The 17,934-nt window shown below is 42.0% G+C and overlaps 1 protein-coding gene across 1 annotated transcript in view; it reads left to right on the top strand.

Annotated features, from left to right (window-relative positions):
- Positions 1-17,934, top strand: part of MED24 (mediator complex subunit 24) — a 1,193,465-nt gene that overhangs the window by 555,083 nt on the left and 620,448 nt on the right. The window contains exon 18 of the mRNA XM_044055033.1: positions 10,059-10,158. Coding sequence (XP_043910968.1) covers positions 10,059-10,158 — 100 coding nt within the window. The remainder of the gene's footprint in view (positions 1-10,058; positions 10,159-17,934) is intronic.

Below are 17,934 nucleotides of genomic sequence, written 5' to 3'. Positions count from 1 at the left end.
AATGGGCAGTTTCTCTTATTAGTGTGCCTATGGCATCAATCGTGGATAATCTGTCTCAAATTTTTGATACAGCTTTTGGCAATTTTTTTAATTAACCTGTCTGTTATCTCTAGCTTTCACCACATGCTTTAGAACACTTCGGAGTTTGCAGCTTTTTTCTAAGGCCCTTTTCAGATTAGACCTGCTTTCAAGCATCCATTTCTCCCTTAGGACTTGGTCTTTCATGTTGAAAAAGTTAACACTGACTCATTTCAAACTTGCCTTTAAAGCTGACTGCTTAAAATCTCTGTACTGGAAGCCCTTTTTACTTGTTATAACAACTTTAGCAAGAAAATATGTAAGCTTGTGGTCTTGTATCAGATCTTCCTACCTGTTTTTTTTCCCCACAAAGGTAGAATAGTCCTGTTTGCAAGTCCTATTTCTATATCTAAGGTAGGTAGCTGCTGAATCTAACATGATTCGGTCACTTAGTCTACCTGTATTTTTGTTCCAATTGCTCTAGTAAAGTGGAATTTATTTTGCATTGTACAGACATTTATACATGGATAAGATTTTATTTAGACAGAAAAAATTTTGTTTTGAAAGGAGCTGAAGTTTTTTTTTTTTCATTTTGTATGTTGCTTAACAAAGTGGATACTAAAAGTGTCTAAGGTCACCTTATTCAAGTGACTTCCAAAATGTATTCAATTTTGTTGTTTGAAGTGCAGCAAGAATTTGCAGGTTGTACCTACAGCACATTTGACAAGAACAGTGACTGTCACAGGTGTTTTTTAAACAGTTCTTTCACAGACTGTAGCCATGCGCTGGTAACATGGGCTTCTTTGAGTATTTTTGCAGGACACCGGAAGCTAGATATGATCTCAAGGCCATTGTCCCCTTTCAGGACACATTAATAACTACAATAATTTCAGAAACCAACTCAATAGTATGAGCTTGGAACTGTTTTAGAGCTTTTGAAGAAGATGGTCTGGATTTATTTAGATGTGAAATGTATTCACTTGCCATAACAGTGGAGCTACATGATAGAGGTCTGTGCCCTCCAATCTGAATTGGGTGAGGTTTATGGGCTGATTATTATATCCTTGCTTCTGTTTGGCATGATTCATGTTGTGTTCAAGCAGCACACACGATAAGGAGAGAAGAGAGGTGTCTAGTGCATTATGAGTAACATGGAGAAGTTTATCTTGGGAAAGAAGTGTTAGACTGACTTAGTCTTGGGCTCTAAGTCATATAGACTCTGAAGAAGTTGAACCAGGATCATGTAGTTCTGTCATGGCAAGAACATATTTCTCATTTGTGCTCTGTTGAATAGACCAGGATATAAGAATTCATCATCTTTCCCCCCAGCCCAATTTCTGTCCATCATGTGGCCTCCCTGCCACAGATTGCACCCATTTATTGCTCTTACAAGGCAAGAAGTGATCTCAGTGGGTGGGCTTCAGAGAATTTTCTGTTTTCTTGTCCTATTCTGTATGATTGCCAAAGAGAGGGTCTAGTATGCCTTCTGCTGTACATGCTTCCAGCACATGCACATTTACCATATGTATACAGGTTGGCTGAGCCAGGTGCAGGTAACTGATTCATGTACTGCAGGCCAGACATCTCTTCTTCAGTAGGTACTGGATTGGAGCAGATCATGTTGTACCACCTCCTGTCTCTAGTGTGAGCAAGTCAGTACCTGTATTGCTAGTTTTTCCTGGGTTACAGTCAGGACTATAGCCCTCTAGGCCATGAGTCCATTGTCTCTATGTTTTTGCTGTTAGAAGATGGCTAAATTAGTTGCAGTTATGCCATAATATACCTTTTATATTTGTAGTTTCTGAAGGGGTAATTACATATGCATTTAATGCAATTGTTCCACCCTCTTCTTATCTGCCATGCTACACATTATTGAAATTTCAGTTTAGCAGTGTATTTGTGCATACACCTGCATGTCATTTGATGTATTCGTTTTTTAACAACTTATGCACTGCACAGTTTTTATAGGTGTGTGACCATAACTTTGTAACAGCCTCTTGGTATTTACTTCTCCTCCTTGATTTATTCAACTTTTTGACCACAGGTCTCTCTTGTATTCCTTCACTCTCCCCATCTGTCCACTGTTTCCATATTTCTTTTGCTCCTCCTTTCTTTTTATGTGAGTCAGTTCCTTTCCCCCACCATTCTTGCTTCAATTCCATGTTTTCTCACTTGTTGTGTTCTTTACAAGGATTCTGCCTTCTTGTGTGTACCCCTGTTCCTTGTCTAGCCCCTCTTTTTCTTCAGCTCTCTGGTTACTCTGCTCAAGGTGGTCATAGTCACTTCATTAATATATATATTGCCATCATCTGTTTCTTCTCCTTCCACTGTCTCTGTTTTAATCCCCTACATTGTATTAGTAGCTGCTTCCTTGTCCTTTTTGATATATAGTCTACTTCTATAAGCACAACTCCATTGTATTTATTTTATGTCCTTGATTCTTTTCTATACTTGACTTTTATTTTTCCAGGGGTTACCTTGTTTTCCCAGAATCTATGTATCAGAAATATGCTTTATGTATCAGTAATGTGTTGCAGAAGCTCAGCAGAAAGCACAGTGTTCTTCATGTTTCACTTTTGCAGTCATCACATTTGGGTTATCTGCCTGCAGGTAGCCCTCAGCCGGCTTGAATACTAGAGTCTTCGGATTTCTGGATCGGATGCTGTCTCTTCTTCCATGACGTCAAGTCGTCAGGGGTATAAAGCATGCAGCCGACGCCATTACATCAGTCTTTCTTGCAATGTGGTGCCCCAAGCAGTAGCAGTTCTAAGTGCCTGATGGCCGTCTCCTGAAATTTTCGAGTTTCAGACCGAAGTTTTCAGAAAAGATAAGTACCCCGTTGGGGATCATTTTTCTTGCTCCAACCGATGTCAGTAAAAGTTAACAATTGTCTTGCTTGTGGAAAGCAAATACCTCATAGAGATTTTCATTCTTACTGCATCCCCTGTTTATGCCCAGACCACGACATCCCTCGCTGTCGGTTTTGTGCCTTGTTCAACCCCCAAACTATTTGTCGTTGGGCTATTTTTGCAGCCAATTACTTTCGTACTCAATCTCAGTACTCTGAAATGGCTTCATTAAGCCATCCGACTACTGATCTTCAGAAAAAACGTAAGGATAAAGACAGAGACAGACCACATAGGTCCAAAACTGCCGACGACACTTCTGTTAAGCTAGTCGCCTGTCCGCCGATACTCAATGAGGTGCTTTTGCAGCCCCTGATACCCACTACTTCAGATTCGCAGGCCTCTACTGAGACCCATTCGGAGTCCGGTATGCCACGAGATGCTTCTTTGACTATGGAACCTGTGAATGTCTCTACCTTGGATGGGTCCGGAGCCGCTGTGCAGACACCAGCTTCTGAGGGTGTATTCAGGCCTACAGACATTCATTTTAAACTGACGCCATTGTTTCCACCCACAAGTTCTGAATCTCTCAGGCCTATAACTTGCACTACGCCTAGAACCAAAATGCAGGCTCAGGTCCATGTGCCTCAAAAACAAATGCTTAGAATGGCTGAAGACCTTATTACCTTAATTAGGGAAAGCCAGCCTCCCCCCTCTGAGACCTAGAACTGAATTTCTTTCTGATTCTTCTGATCAAGAATCTGCTCCTTCTGATTACCAGGATTTGCCCTTATCCACTTATGAGGATTCTGATGCAGAGGATTCCATTCCCTCTGCTTCCCCTCCAGAAGATTTTTCTTTCGGTGAAACCTTGCATACTTTTATGGAACATTTCTGCTGGGAAAGCCAGGATTTTGAGTCCAAAAAGAGATTTAGGGAATTCTTACTCCTGCTTCAACACAGGCCTTTAGCTATCCCTCCTGTTCTAGACATTGTAGATGATGCTTTCTTGGAATCTAGCCTTACCCCAGACACTTTACCTCCAGCTCCCAGAAAACCTGATAGGTACTACAGAGTACCTGATTCTCACAAGTTCCTCTTCAAGAATCCTTCTGCGGATCCAGAGACCATTTACCAAGGACCAAAAGGCATTAAGGCTACTGCTGCCAAAAATGCTACCCCTACTGACAGAGATTCTAGAGCCTTAGACAGATGGGGTAAGAAGGGTATACACTTCTGCTACTTTGGCCATTAGGGCTTTAAATTGCCAGTTTCATATGTTAAAGTAGCAGCAGCATATTATGGGACTACTTAAACAAAAATGATGTTGATTCCTGACTGTGCTGAACACAAAGAATTGCACTATTTAATGCATTCTGCAGAACAAGTTGGTAAACATACTTTGCAACATGGTTTTGATGCTTTAGAAGCATCTTGCAGGGCTGCTGTCGGTGGGTCTGTACTTAAAAGGTATGCTTGGCTTAAGGAACAAAACTTGCCAGATCATGTTAAAGCTAAATTACTGGATGCTCCCTTAAACCAAGACCACCTTTTTGGCAACAAAGCAGAAGTCCTCCTCAAAGAATGGAGGAAAAAGCTAAATCTATGCAAACTGTTAAAGATTTTCTACAAGTACAGCCTCCCAGATTCAGTAGGCATTGGCCTTCCAGGTCTTCTCAGTCCAAACCCAGGAACAGCAGACCACCTAGGCTACAGTCTCAGTCTATGCACAAACCTAAGCAGTGGGGGGCTACCACTTCCAAAGCAGGAAGTAGTAAGCCACCCCCCTATGGAAAAATGGCACAATTACTTAAACTTAACCCTTCCAAGCCCTGCTCATGTACCTGCTCCCTTAGGAGGAAAGCTCGCCCTGCATGCAAAAAACTGGAATCGCATTACCCAGGACAAATGGGTTTTGAACATCTGTTTCCCACGGATACAGATTCCACTTCCACGCACTACCAACCCCAAATGGTTGGCCAGACTTACCCCCAAATCAATGGGCAGAGGCCCAACAACAGGTTCTCTCTCTTCTCAGTGTCAGGGCTATTCATCCTGTCCCAACAGAACAAAGGGGACAAGGTTTTTATTCAGGACTTTTGCTGGTACCCAGAAAAGACAACTCCTGGTGTCCTATCTTGGACCTCTCTATTCTCAACACCTTTCTGGTAGTTCCAAAATTCAAAATGCTAACTCTTCAACAGCTTCTTCCTATGCTAGCCAAGGATGTCTCGCTGGCAACCTTAGACTTAAAGGAAGCTTACCTGCACATCCCAATAAGGGAATCTTGCAAGAAATACCTACGCTTCAGATCAGGCTCCATGCACTATCAGTTCTCTGCACTTCCCTTTGGCTTATCTGCTGCACCCAGGGTATTCACAAAGTCTCTAACTCCAGCCATTGCATTTTGCAGGCAGAGAAATATTAAATTTACCCATACTTGGACGATTGTCTGATTCAGGCAGAAAGCCAGGACTTGCTATTACAACACCTGGCATTCATAAAGAAACTTCTAACCTCAATGGGGTACACCATCAACGAAAAGAAATCTCACCTAGTACCCTGCCAACAGATTGTATTCCTGGGAGCAAGCTTGAACACAACTTCCCAGATGGCATTCCTCACTCTGGAGAAACAAGTTTATTTGACAACCTACTTCAAACTATTGGCCACAAAGCCCCAGCTATCTGCAAGGAAAATACTACAAGCCCTGGGGTTCATGGCCTCTTGCAATCTACTAATTCCATATGCAAGACTGCATATGAGGAAACTCCAATGGTATCTAAAAAGCCTATGGTGTCAGCATTCTCAAGAACTGGAAACAATGATTTCTATCATTACTTGTATGAAGAAAGAGTTCCTTTGGTGGGCAGAGGTCTGCTACCACAACAAGGGACTCCCTTTCACTCTACCCCCTGCCGCTCAAACCCTAACAACAGACGCATTAGACTATGCATGGGGGGCTCACATGGCAGGACAGTACATTCAGGGCAAATGGAACCCGAGACAGATGCACCTGCATATCAATCAACAAGAAATGTTATCTGTACAGAAAGCTCTGACAGCCTTCAAAGACCGTATTCTTCCAGGACAACTATTGGTAAAGACAGACAATACCACAGTTATGTGGTACATGAGCAAGCAGGGGAGAACCCACTCATACCCTCTCTGCAGACTAGCCATGGCTCTGTGGAGCACAGCCTTGAGCTACCAAGTACACCTACAAGCTCAATTCCTGCCAGGCAAACTAAACTCACTGACAGACTTAAACAGAAATCTCACAGACCCACAAGAATGGAAACTGGAAGCCAAAATATTCAAGCTCTTCAGGAACAAATGGGGGGACTCCAGAGGTATACCAGTTTGCCTCCCCTCAGAACTACCAATTGAGCAAATGTGCACAAAAACTCCCCACAGTCAAGCTTGGAAAGTGGATGCGTTGTCATTTACCTGGGAAAGCCTTTCAGTTTATGCCTTTCCCCCTTCTGCCTCACCTCTCAAAGGTTCTACTAAAGATCAGATGGGACAAGCCAAGGACAATACTGATTGCACCAGATTGGCCACGCTAGCATTGGTATCCCCTCTTGCACAGTATGACACTGCTGCAACCATGGCACCTGCCTCAGAACCCTTCCCTGCTGTCCCAGCAGGTGGGCCAGATTCTACACCCTTAGTTTCAAACCCTGAACCTTGTAGCCTGTCTAATTCCTTGAGCTGTCCTGTAGCATCCCTCAGTAAGCAGGTGCTGGATGTCATTCTGGAGGCAAGGAGGCCTAGTACTAGAAAATCCTATGCTGAAATTGGAAAAGATATTCCTGGAGCCAGGCTCAGGGGGTGGGCACAACTGTGCCCAGCGTACCTCATATTCTACAGTACTTAACAGAAATGCTCCACAAGGGCCTATCCTTCTCAGTTAAAATTTATGCCTCTGCCATTTCAGCATATTATAATACTGAGCCACCCATCTTCTCTCACACCTTGCTAAAAAAATTCCTTAGAGCGGCCAACAATTTAAGACCCCCCCCCCCCCCCAGGAGAGCTCTCACTCCAGCCTGGGACCTTAACTTTGTATTGGAAAAGCTCACTCTTCCCCCCTTTGAGCCAGCTGCAACAGCAGAGTTGAAATTCCTTTCTTGGAAAACATTCTTCCTTCTAGCCATCACTTCAGCAAGAAGAGTGTCTGAATTACAGGCCCTCATGGCAGTGGAACCCTTCATTATCTTCCATGTGGACAGGGTTTCCCTCAGGACTAATCCTTCCTTTATGACCAAGATGGTGTCCAGTGTGGCCCTAAATCAGTCCATTCATTTGCCTACTTTTTTCCCTAATCCACAAAACAAAGGGGAATGAATACTGCATTCTCTGGATGTGCACAGACAACTTAGATTTTATTTGGACAGGATTAAGCCTATCAAAAAATCTGAACAGCTGCTAGTTGGCTTTGCTGCGGGGGCAGAGGGAAGGCCATTTCAAAGCAAACCATTTCCAAATGGATAGCCCATTGCATTCATTTCTGCTACAAGCACCATGAAAAACCTACCCCACAGGGGATAAGATCACATTCCACCATGGCTGCGTCTACCTCTGCGGCTTTTCTCAGTGGAGTCCCTACCACGGACATCCTAGAAGCTGCTATCTGGAGCTCTGTACATACCTTCACCAAGCATTACCACATGCCTATCTTTTCTACATCCAGAGCTGGATTTGCCACTGCAGTCTTGCAGGGCAATAGCTGGCCCTAATGCTCTTTAACTTCCTCCTCCCTTCCTTAGCTTTGGGAATCAACCCAAATGTGATGACTGCAACAGTGAAACACTAAGAACATAGTACAGTTGTGTACACTTACCATAAATGTAGATGTTCGAGTGCATTCACTGTTGCAGTGCTGGTTACCCTCCCTCCAGCCCCCTGACTTCTCTTGGCTCTACCTTTCCTTTTTGTTTGGTATATTTATTTTTTCTGGTGTATTTGCTTTTTGATGGGGGTGTACCATACCACATAATTGCTTCCTAATGTGGGGACACCTGACATCTGGGGCAAGAAAAACTGATGTAATGGCGTCGGCTGCATGTTTTATACCCCTGACGACCTGACGTCATGGAAGAAGACACAGCATCCGAAGCAGAAATCCGAAGACTCTGGTATTCAGGCTGGCTGAGGGCTACCTGCAAGCAGATAACCCAAATGTGATGACTGCAACAGTGAATGCACTTAAACAACTACATTTATGGTAAGTGTACACAACTGTACTTGGTCCTGTTTTTTTTTTTTTTTTTCATTCTATATCCTCTTCAACATATGACTAGTCTGTTAATATTGCCATACCAGCACCAGATGCATCAAGCATGCTAATGTCCAACATCTCTCTCCATTTATTTTCCCAACCTCTTTCTGTCTCTCACATTTTGCTTTTCAGTTTTACTTTAATAACCTGGTTACCTGTTCCCAGTCTGACACTTTCCTTCCTTCTACCTTTCTCATTTTTCTTCAAGAGCAGGTTCCCCATCCAACTCCATTTTGGTTCCCACTTCCTTTGCCCTCCTTTGACTGCCTTTCTTCATTTTTATTTCTCTGTAAGTTCCCCCTCCAGTACTGTGTTCCTTAGTTTATATATATATATATATATATCACCTTTTTTTCTCAGTGCTGTTTAATTCAGCTTTTGTAGCCATTTCCTTTCCAAAATGTCTTCCTCTATGTTCCATTTCCATATGATCTTTTCCTTATCTACTTTTCTGTTTGTCTTTTACATGAGTCCCCCCCCCACCCCATTTTGTGCTTTTGACTGCTTTCCTCTTGTTTTCTCTATATAAACGTTTGTATTCGTATCTGGTATTCTCACTTCCTCTTGTGCATTTGTAGGTTGTCTGCCAGGCGCTTCTCTTAAAAGGTTTCATGAAAGAAGCTCGGTGTATGAGGGATTAGCACTGGAAAGTCACTCACAACATAGTAAACTGATAGTCAAATTTCAGCAATCAAAACTTGCAGTTTCACTCTTGTAAGAGAGAAAGGCACCTTCAGTCTTTCATACATTAAGTAACAAAATTGATTTACATCTGTTTTCTTAGAATGTGTTTAACAAAAACAATATTCAGTCTGTAATAATGTTGCAACAAAAGAGAGGGAAGACAAAGCACTACTTCTGGTACAGTAATCTATACATAAAAGTGTGGACCAAACAGGTTTACAGTAACTAATAACTCTTGCTGAGTGAATGAGGAATGAGAGAAGAAGAAAAATCAACTGAAAGATTAATAAAAGAGCTAGATGCCAAAATAAATGTTATGCTTATGGACATCAACACTAATACTCTCTGGATCATGGCTAACGTTTGTATATAGCAGTGGTTTAAAAACAGATTGAGAGGGAGGGAGTGTGTGTGAGAGAGTGAGAGAGGGAAGAATGGGTAGAGTTAAAGATGAGGATCATCCTGGTGCAAGTGAATACATTTATATATTTATATATATATTTATACACACACACACACACACACACACACACACACACACACACACGAGAGGAGAAGTGAGCTTATAGTGACAGGTAGCTTGAATTGTAAGCAATAACAGGTCTAGCTAAATAGTATGAGTAGTGATAGAAAAGAGATGAAAGAAGGATGAGGGAGAAGTAGAATAGAGAGAGGTAGGGTATTAGAAGTACTGTATGTAAGTAGTGAAAATAGAGCTTATGTTTATAGTAGAGGAGGTGTGAATAGCCAGGTGAAGAGAGAGTTGTAAGTAAATATAGTATGCTAGAACCAAAAAGAAATACTTCAGTTGGGATGATTAAGAGGGATCATCTTTGGATAAAGTTATTTTAGTTGCATTAAGGGTGTAAGTATAGGAAGGTATTGATGAATATTTACTCTGGATAGTTACTTATCTGATATGTATAAATATGGTTGTGAGAAGGAGTACTTTATCAAAGCAAGAAAAGCCATTCCTCATTCTGTATGGAAGCATATTCTAGTATGTAGTTTTACCCATATGCCTGATTAGATGACAGTGGATGACGAGTAAATGTCATATACTGGGTTCCACCCTGCTGGTAGTAGTTACCAGCAATTGTAATGTCTGTGGGTTTAAAATTGAAAGTGAAGTGACTCATTTGCTTTAGAGGAAAACTGACCCATGTTGAATTGTACCAAAATGCATCTGCTTGTCTCTTACAGTTTTATATTTTTTTTCTTTGCAGGCAGGTGAAGTGGCACGAAGTCTGTCTTAGCATTTCTGCTGCAATTCTTGAGATCCTGAATGCTTGGGAAAATGGGGTTCTCCCTTTTGAGGCTATCCAAGTAGGTGCTTTCTCAGTTACATTAGCATGTATAGACATGTATTGCTGGCATGTTGTATTTTGTTTTTTTTACTTGCTCCTAGCAGCTTGTCGGGCTAGCTTTGCTCACTCCATTTGCCATTCAGGTTTGCTCTGCTCCCCTACCCTTCCCCCTTTTCCACCCACCCCTGCATTCCTCACATTTACGCTCATCAGTCACTCCACCTCCTCCAATCACATTACTCAGGCACACACGATCTTCTAACTATACCCACCCACTTCACTAACCTATTCCCCTATGTTCTCCCAATCTCCGCCCTTAGCATTTCTCCCACACACCAAGAACTTTCCAAAATCCATTCTACAATTATGTCATTTGTTTAAATATTCCACTCTCCCTAGACTATTTCTAACACTTGCCCTCAGTAATTCTTATTACCTCCCCCAAATATACTCTACAACCCACAGCTATTAAGTCTTCAACTTCTCCCTTAAGTAGTGACCAACCTTTACACAGTTTCCATAGTATGTCTCCCAACCTACTCGAATGCCATTTCATTCACTTCTCAAAACTAAAAATCTTGCCCCATACTATCATAAATAAACATACTTACCACTAATAACTTGTAACAAAAAAAACATTTTTCCAAAATACTCCCTTTTCATCCAAAACAGAATATCCCTGTGTGGGGACATCCACCCCACCCAGGACCCTCAGGCATAACTGCACTTAACCAAACTCCCCCTCCTAAAGACCTCCTCTTGGCAACCATAAACATGTGTAGTATCTGCAACAAAATTACAGAATTCCATGCTTGGCTAACACAGACACCCCTGGCATGCTAGCTGTTACCGAAACCTATCTAAAACCCCAAATCCAAGATATTGAAATAACACCCCCAGGTTATAATATATTAAGGAAAGATAGAACCAACAAAAAATGAGGTGGGGTATCCCTAATCTATGCTGACTGTCTCACAATACTACCCTTCCAGAAAACACTCCCATCCTTTACGAATGCCAAAATTCTAATAGGAACCCTACAAATTAGTAAAACTAAACAGGTATGCATAGTTAGTCTATATATCCCACCAGGACAAAACATCCAAACTCTTGAGGAAATCCTCACCTGGATGTCAGAAAATATCAGCAATGAGACTATTATTATGGGAGATATAAATACCAATTGGCAAGATTTAATAACTGACTCCCTGACAAACAGCATAAACCTCTACAGTTTCACCCAACTTGTCACCAGTCCTACCGGAATGCTCAACAGCAATATACCAGGAGCCACCCTCGACTGGATCATAGTGTCAGATCCACTTAAATAATCAAATTGTAACACCTTATCCAGTATACTCAGTGACCACTTGCCCATTTTCACTTACAGATTCAATATCCAGATGTCATTACTACAGAACTGCTAGAAATCTAAAACATTTTGATCAAGAAGAATTTGTCAACATTCTAAAACTGTTAGATTGGTGCCCACTAAAAACTCGAGTCTATATCAGATAGTCGAAGTTCCGTAACTCTGAACACCTAATGGTTGAACCATTATGTTCAAAGTTACAGAACTTCGACTACGTAAAAAAAATAAATAAAAGCACAACGGACAAAAAATTTGGTGTAAGCAGGGGGGAAGCCCCCCCACACACCCCGCTACCAAAATATACCAACTGTGAGATCGCACCACATTGAAGTGAATGGAAACCTCCACTTACGGAGATTTCCATTCAAACGCTCTAACTTTTACAAATTCGAGTGTATGGTCTCGACCATATGTGGTTCGAACTTGTAAAAGTTAACTATATGATAGGAGCCCTAAAAACTCTGCCATTGGATGATGCCATGTACTGTTTTAACAAGATATTTTAGACCCTCTCAACAGCCTAGCCCCTCTTCGTACTAGGAGTAAAATCTAACCACACACCCTGGTTAACAAAGGCCACTAAATAACTCTTACAAAACAGGGACAAAGCCTGGAAAAAATGTCATAACAACAAAAATAAATCTAACCTACTTGGATACAAACAGTTATGAAGCAAAGCTAAAAAGCTGATATGTTCTAACAAAAAAAAAACAAATTTCTCCATCCACCTGACTAACCATAGAAATAACCCAAAATAATTCTGGGAAAGTTTCATAAATCTCCTTACCCCTGGCAAACAAAAACTGCCTTTGCAAATAGACAGTATGCTCAATTCACATTTTATAAATAGCATGCATAAGTTAACAGATTCCACTTTCTCTACCCCAACAACTTAGGAAATTCCAGTCCCCCTGTACCTGTATCACACAAAACCAACCTTCACTTAGAAATACCCCCCAGACAAGTTTTCTTCCTTTTACCAAAGTGATAGTACACCATCTACCCCCTTCTGACTATAACCAGTACCAACCACAGAAATCCAGAAACTCCTCAGAAAATTAAAACCATGCTCTGTCTCTCTCTCTCCCTCTCTTCTGATGACCTCCCACCAGAATACTTAAAACTCTCTGCTGAGGCCATAGTATAGCCTGTTAGCATTCTGATCACCCGCTCAATTACAGAGTCTTATGCCATCTGGAAAAAAGCCATCATCACCCCACTTCACAAAGGCAGTAATTCCATTAAACCCTCTAACTACCAGCCAGTCTCTATCCTCTCCCCACTATCCAAACTCCACGAAAAATGCATTCATAAACAACTACTTCACCACATCACACACAACAACCTGCTCAACCCCACCCAACACAACTTTTGCCCATCGCACAATACAAGCACCACACTTATCTCCTTCATGGATACTATACATGCACATAAATCCATCGACTCTGGTAATATTACTTCTGCACTACTGCTACTAGATCTGTCAAAGGCTTTTGATACAGTATCACACAAAAAACTTCTACAGCACCTTTCTAATATTGGCTGCACCCTACATACCCTCCAGTGGTTTGCCAGCTACCTTGCAAACAGGCAACAATGCATAAAATGGCAAAAATACTCTTATCAAAATACCAAATTAACCAAACTGGGTTACCACAAGGGTCCATACTTGGACCTTTACATTTCAACATTTTTAGCAACAACCTTCACACTGCTTCTCCTCTAAGCTCTGCTATTCAGTAAGCAGATGATACTACCATAATCTCCTCCTCAAGTAACCTACAACACCTAAATAAGACAAGATACCTTCACTGCAATCGAAGCCTGAGTAAACGAATCACAACTACTCCTTAATGTCAAAAAAACAAAGCTTCTACTTTTCGCAGCAAAACCCCTCTCATTCACCTTTTATATTTTCTCCCAAAACAATACAGAAATTGAAACTGTATCCCATGCTAAACTTTTAGGCATTACCACTAACAATAAACTTACATTGGCACACCATATTTGTAATGCAATTAAAAAAAAACACTGCAAATTAGGAACCCTGTACAGACATAAACATTTCATGGACAGCTCCACCAAACAAGCTCTCGCCAACACTTACTTGCTCCCCTCCATCTTATGCAGCAGCCCATGTTCACCAACCTGCATTCATTTCTAAAAAATATGCTCCAGGTCTGCTACCATACATTCACCAAATTTACCACAGGCAGCTCCTACTGTGCTCACACCACTGCCAAGCTGTAAGAGAGCTAAAGTGGCTAGAATTTGCACATCACCTTAACATCCTTCAACTGTCCATTGCACACAAAATTGTCTACACCTCAAACAACTGCCCTGCTCTTAAGGGCACTCTAATACCCTACAGCACCAGCACTGGCAAACAAAAGCAATACTATTGTGAACCAACCATGTCAGCCATTTCAAAGAAAACCAATCATGTTTCTTTAGACTGTGCAACATTGATCCCTTGTATTATGATTGGAAAGCATGCTTTCGTGATCTGTCAACTGGGTACCTATGATCAGCCACTAATCTCACAACAGAAAGATGCATAGAGATGGAGGCAAAATTGTGTTGGATGCAGCTTGTCCCCATCCGTAAACATGAACTGTTAGTTAGCGAGTGTATTAGATAGCGGAATGAGATGATGATTGCTGTCACTTCAGAAACTGTTAGGGAGTCTTGTTCTTTCCATTATAATCCCTGCTCAGCTGCTATAAAAGGATGGTCAGGGTTAAGGGGACTGTAAGTTCCTCCTTTTTAATGACGTGTGTTACAACGCTAAAAAGTAAACTGGGGTGTCACTTGCCCTAACAAACTGTTTGCATCCAAACTCCTCCTTTATTATCTTTATTAATAATTTGAGATATGAAGAAAAACTGTAAAAAGAAAGTGCAATATTTGTTCTTTCTTTTTATATATTGTTTCTTACAGGAATAGAGGTATGGTGCTGTAGTGTAATTGGTGATGACATCTCAATACTACTTCACTAACATAACATTGACTAAAGAAAAGAGGCATAGCAAAAAGGATACCGAATTTTCAAACAGTACATCATCGTTGCCATCTCTGTAACTTAGTGTACTGTTTATGAAAGGGGATATTGATACCTTACATTTATCTTACCCATTACTGACAGATGGGTCTAATGTTGATGTGTACCTCTTTAAAAGACATTGATTGCTTAAGTTTTGCTCAAATGTCCTACAGGAAACTATCACAAAAATGTATGTAATTTTATTTTCATGAAATCAGCATCTACTGTAAACCTTTCCTTGAGCTCAGTGTTCCGGAAGACTTTAAAAGACAAGGACAAAGCCGTAGCTCTAAAGTGGCAAAGAAGGCCTTAGCTGTCTGTTCTACAGTTCAGTTCAACTGTAATCCCCCCACCCCCCAAAACCTTGAAGGCAGAAATACCTGCTCTTTATGTAGAATCCTATGCCAGATGTTAGGTTCCTTGAACTTGAGTGGTTTGGTGTTTACCACCTTCTAACTAATACAGATTTCTTCAGAATGAGGGCAAAAAAAGCTGACAGGAGTTAGAGACATAGTTTTTTAGTGTGGGTGACAAAGAAGGGCATATAACCAGAATCCTCTGACTTCCCTTCCATTGTAGACAGTTTGCTTTCTCTGGCTTCATAATTTACTTGTTTGGGATTGAGTCACATAACTGCAGTCTTATGATGGAATCACTTGACTGTGAATTACAGTTGAACCTAAAAATATGTAGTAAGAGCGATTTTGCTATGGGGATAAGTCCCTCTGTACCACCACATCCCCTACCCATACATATCACTTGTGAGATTACAGAGAAATACCTCAACACCATAATGTCAGTCTTTAAAGCATAACCCCAGAATCTCACATTAGTGATTGCACATTTGACAGATGTCCTTCAAGGATGCATCTGCAGTCATAACAAATGGGTTGTCCTGTCGTCAGGCAGCCCTTCGGTCGGCCGGATTCCAAAGTCTGGGTCCGGCTTCGGCTGATGTCGCACTTCACCCGACGTCATCTCTGCTGGTCTTCGGGTATAAAGGCATCGGCCAACGCCATTTTCCTTAGTCTTTCTTGCCGCGTGGCGCCCGAAGCAGAAGCTGTTCGCAAGTGCCGGTCGGTCAGATCCAGAGATTACTACTACCGAATACTACTCAAGACTTCTAAAAGCTAAGTACCCCGTGGGGACTCTTTCTTGCCTCAGCCGATGTCAGAAAAAGTCAATAACTGTTTAACTTGTGGGAAACAAATACCTCATAAAGATTTCCACTCTTACTGCCTGCCTTGCTTAGGCCCAGACCACGACGTAGCAGCCTGTTCGGCCTGTGCTTCCTTCAACCGACGAACGCTTAGGCGTCGGTCGGAGTTTGCTGAACAGTTTTTCGGCTCAGATTTTGCGTACATTATGCCGTCGGATCCTCCGACTACCCAAATTGTTAAAAAACGCAAAGAAAAAGACCGAAACCACGGTTAAGCAAGCCGCGAGTGTCTCGGTTTCGGCCGAAACCGAGAAAGCCGGTCAATCTTCAGCCGAATCCATGACTACTACTGAGGCTCCTGCTACCTTAGTTGAATCGGCCTCAGAAGTTTTGCCTACTACTGTGGTTCCTAGTGATTTATCAGACACCATCCCTTTGGATGTCTCTACCCCAGCACGTGGTGCTGCTAGGCCTCCTGCAGCCATGTCTATTAAGGCCTTTGCCAGGGCTAAAGCAGCCAAAACTGTTAAATCAGTGCCTGTTAAGGCCCCTTCACACAGGCCCACTTCTAGTTCACAAATGCTTACTCTGGCAGAGGATTTAATATCCTTAATTAGAGGATCCCAATCTCACCCAGACAGGGCCTCTCAGCCCCAGAAAAGAGATCTAGGGCAGAGCCCCGAGCCAGTGTCCTCTGATGATTCTGGATGACTCAGACATTACAGACCAGCCAGAGGCTCCTTTTTCTACTTATGAAGATTCAGATGCTGAAGAATCCATTCCATCTGCCTCTCCACCAGAGGAATTTTCCTTTGGGGAAACCTTACATGCCATGAGAGAACAATTCCAATGGCAGGGACAAGATTTCTCAGATTCAAGAAAAGGCTTAGGACATTTCTGCACTTACCACAACATAGGCCCTTAGCTATACCTCCAGTACTGCCTGTTGTGGATGATGCATTTAATGATGTTTGCACCGCTCCTGATACTTTACCTCCAGCCCCTGCCAAACCAGATAGATTTTACAGGGTGCCAGACACTCATCACCACCTATACAAGGCCCCACTTGCAGATCCTGAGACTATATCCCAGGGGCCTAAGGCAGTAGCCTCGACCTCAGCAAAAAACCCTATTCCTTCTGAAAGGGAATCCAGGTCCTTAGAGAGATGGGGGAAAAAAGTTTACACCTCTGCTACTCTCTCAGCTAGAGCTTTAAACTGTCAGTTTCATATGATCCAATACCAAGAGTTTATGCTTGATCAGTTAACTAAGAAGCTGTCCTCTGATGACTCCTTAGATAAGAAATATGTTTTAGAAATGGTAAATAACATCCAACAGGTTAGTAACCATTCTTTAAAATGTGGCTATGATGCACTGGAGGCTTCATTTAGATCAGCCATGACTGGCACAGTGATAAGAAGGCATGCATGGTTGAAAGAACAGGCCTTGCCGGATCATGTTAAAGCAAAGCTGTTAGATGCTCCTATGGATAAGACCAGTCTATTTGGTACACCTGCTCAGCAAGTAATGAAGAAAATGGAAGAGAAGGCAAAATCTGTACAAACAGTTAAGGATTTCTTACAGGTTCAGCCCCCAAGGTTTAGCAGGAACTGGCCTGCCAAAAATTGGTCCTTTCCAGACTCCTCAAAATCTCAAAGAGGCAGGAATAGACGCTCTAGAGGCAAAAATCAACCAGAGGAGGTGCCTACAGAGGACGACAGTGGCAAGGCAATAACCGAGGCACAGACACAACCACTGCCACTACAACAGGACAATCACAGTGACTTGGCTCTGACACCGCCTACCAGGGAGCAAATAGCAGCACCTTTAGGCGGAAAGTTAGCCATATTTTCAAAAAATTGGCACTATATCACAAAAGACAAGTGGATTTTGCAAACCATAGACCAAGGCTACAGGTTCCACTTCCACACCTTACCAGTAAAAAGAGGAATGCCAAACCTGCCTCCAAATCAAAAAACAGAAGCTCTAAAGCAGATAGCGGAATTAACAAAGATGAGAGCTGTGGAAAGAGTGCCTATAACAGAACAGGGCAAAGGATTCTACTCCAGACTCTTCCTAGTACCAAGGAAAGAGAAAAGTTGGAGACCTATTCTCGACCTGTCCGTCTTAAACACATACATCATTGTCCCAAAATTCAAAATGCTGACCCTACAGCAACTTCTTCCCATGCTGGGCAAGGAGTGGTGGCTGGTAACTCTAG

Source organism: Protopterus annectens, chromosome 13.part0, assembly GCF_019279795.1.
Source record: "Protopterus annectens isolate FY-2018-M chromosome 13.part0, PAN1.0, whole genome shotgun sequence".
Taxonomy (NCBI): domain Eukaryota; kingdom Metazoa; phylum Chordata; order Ceratodontiformes; family Protopteridae; genus Protopterus; species Protopterus annectens.
The sequence above is the reverse complement of the archived record's forward strand: the minus strand, read 5'-3'. Positions and strand labels throughout refer to the sequence as shown.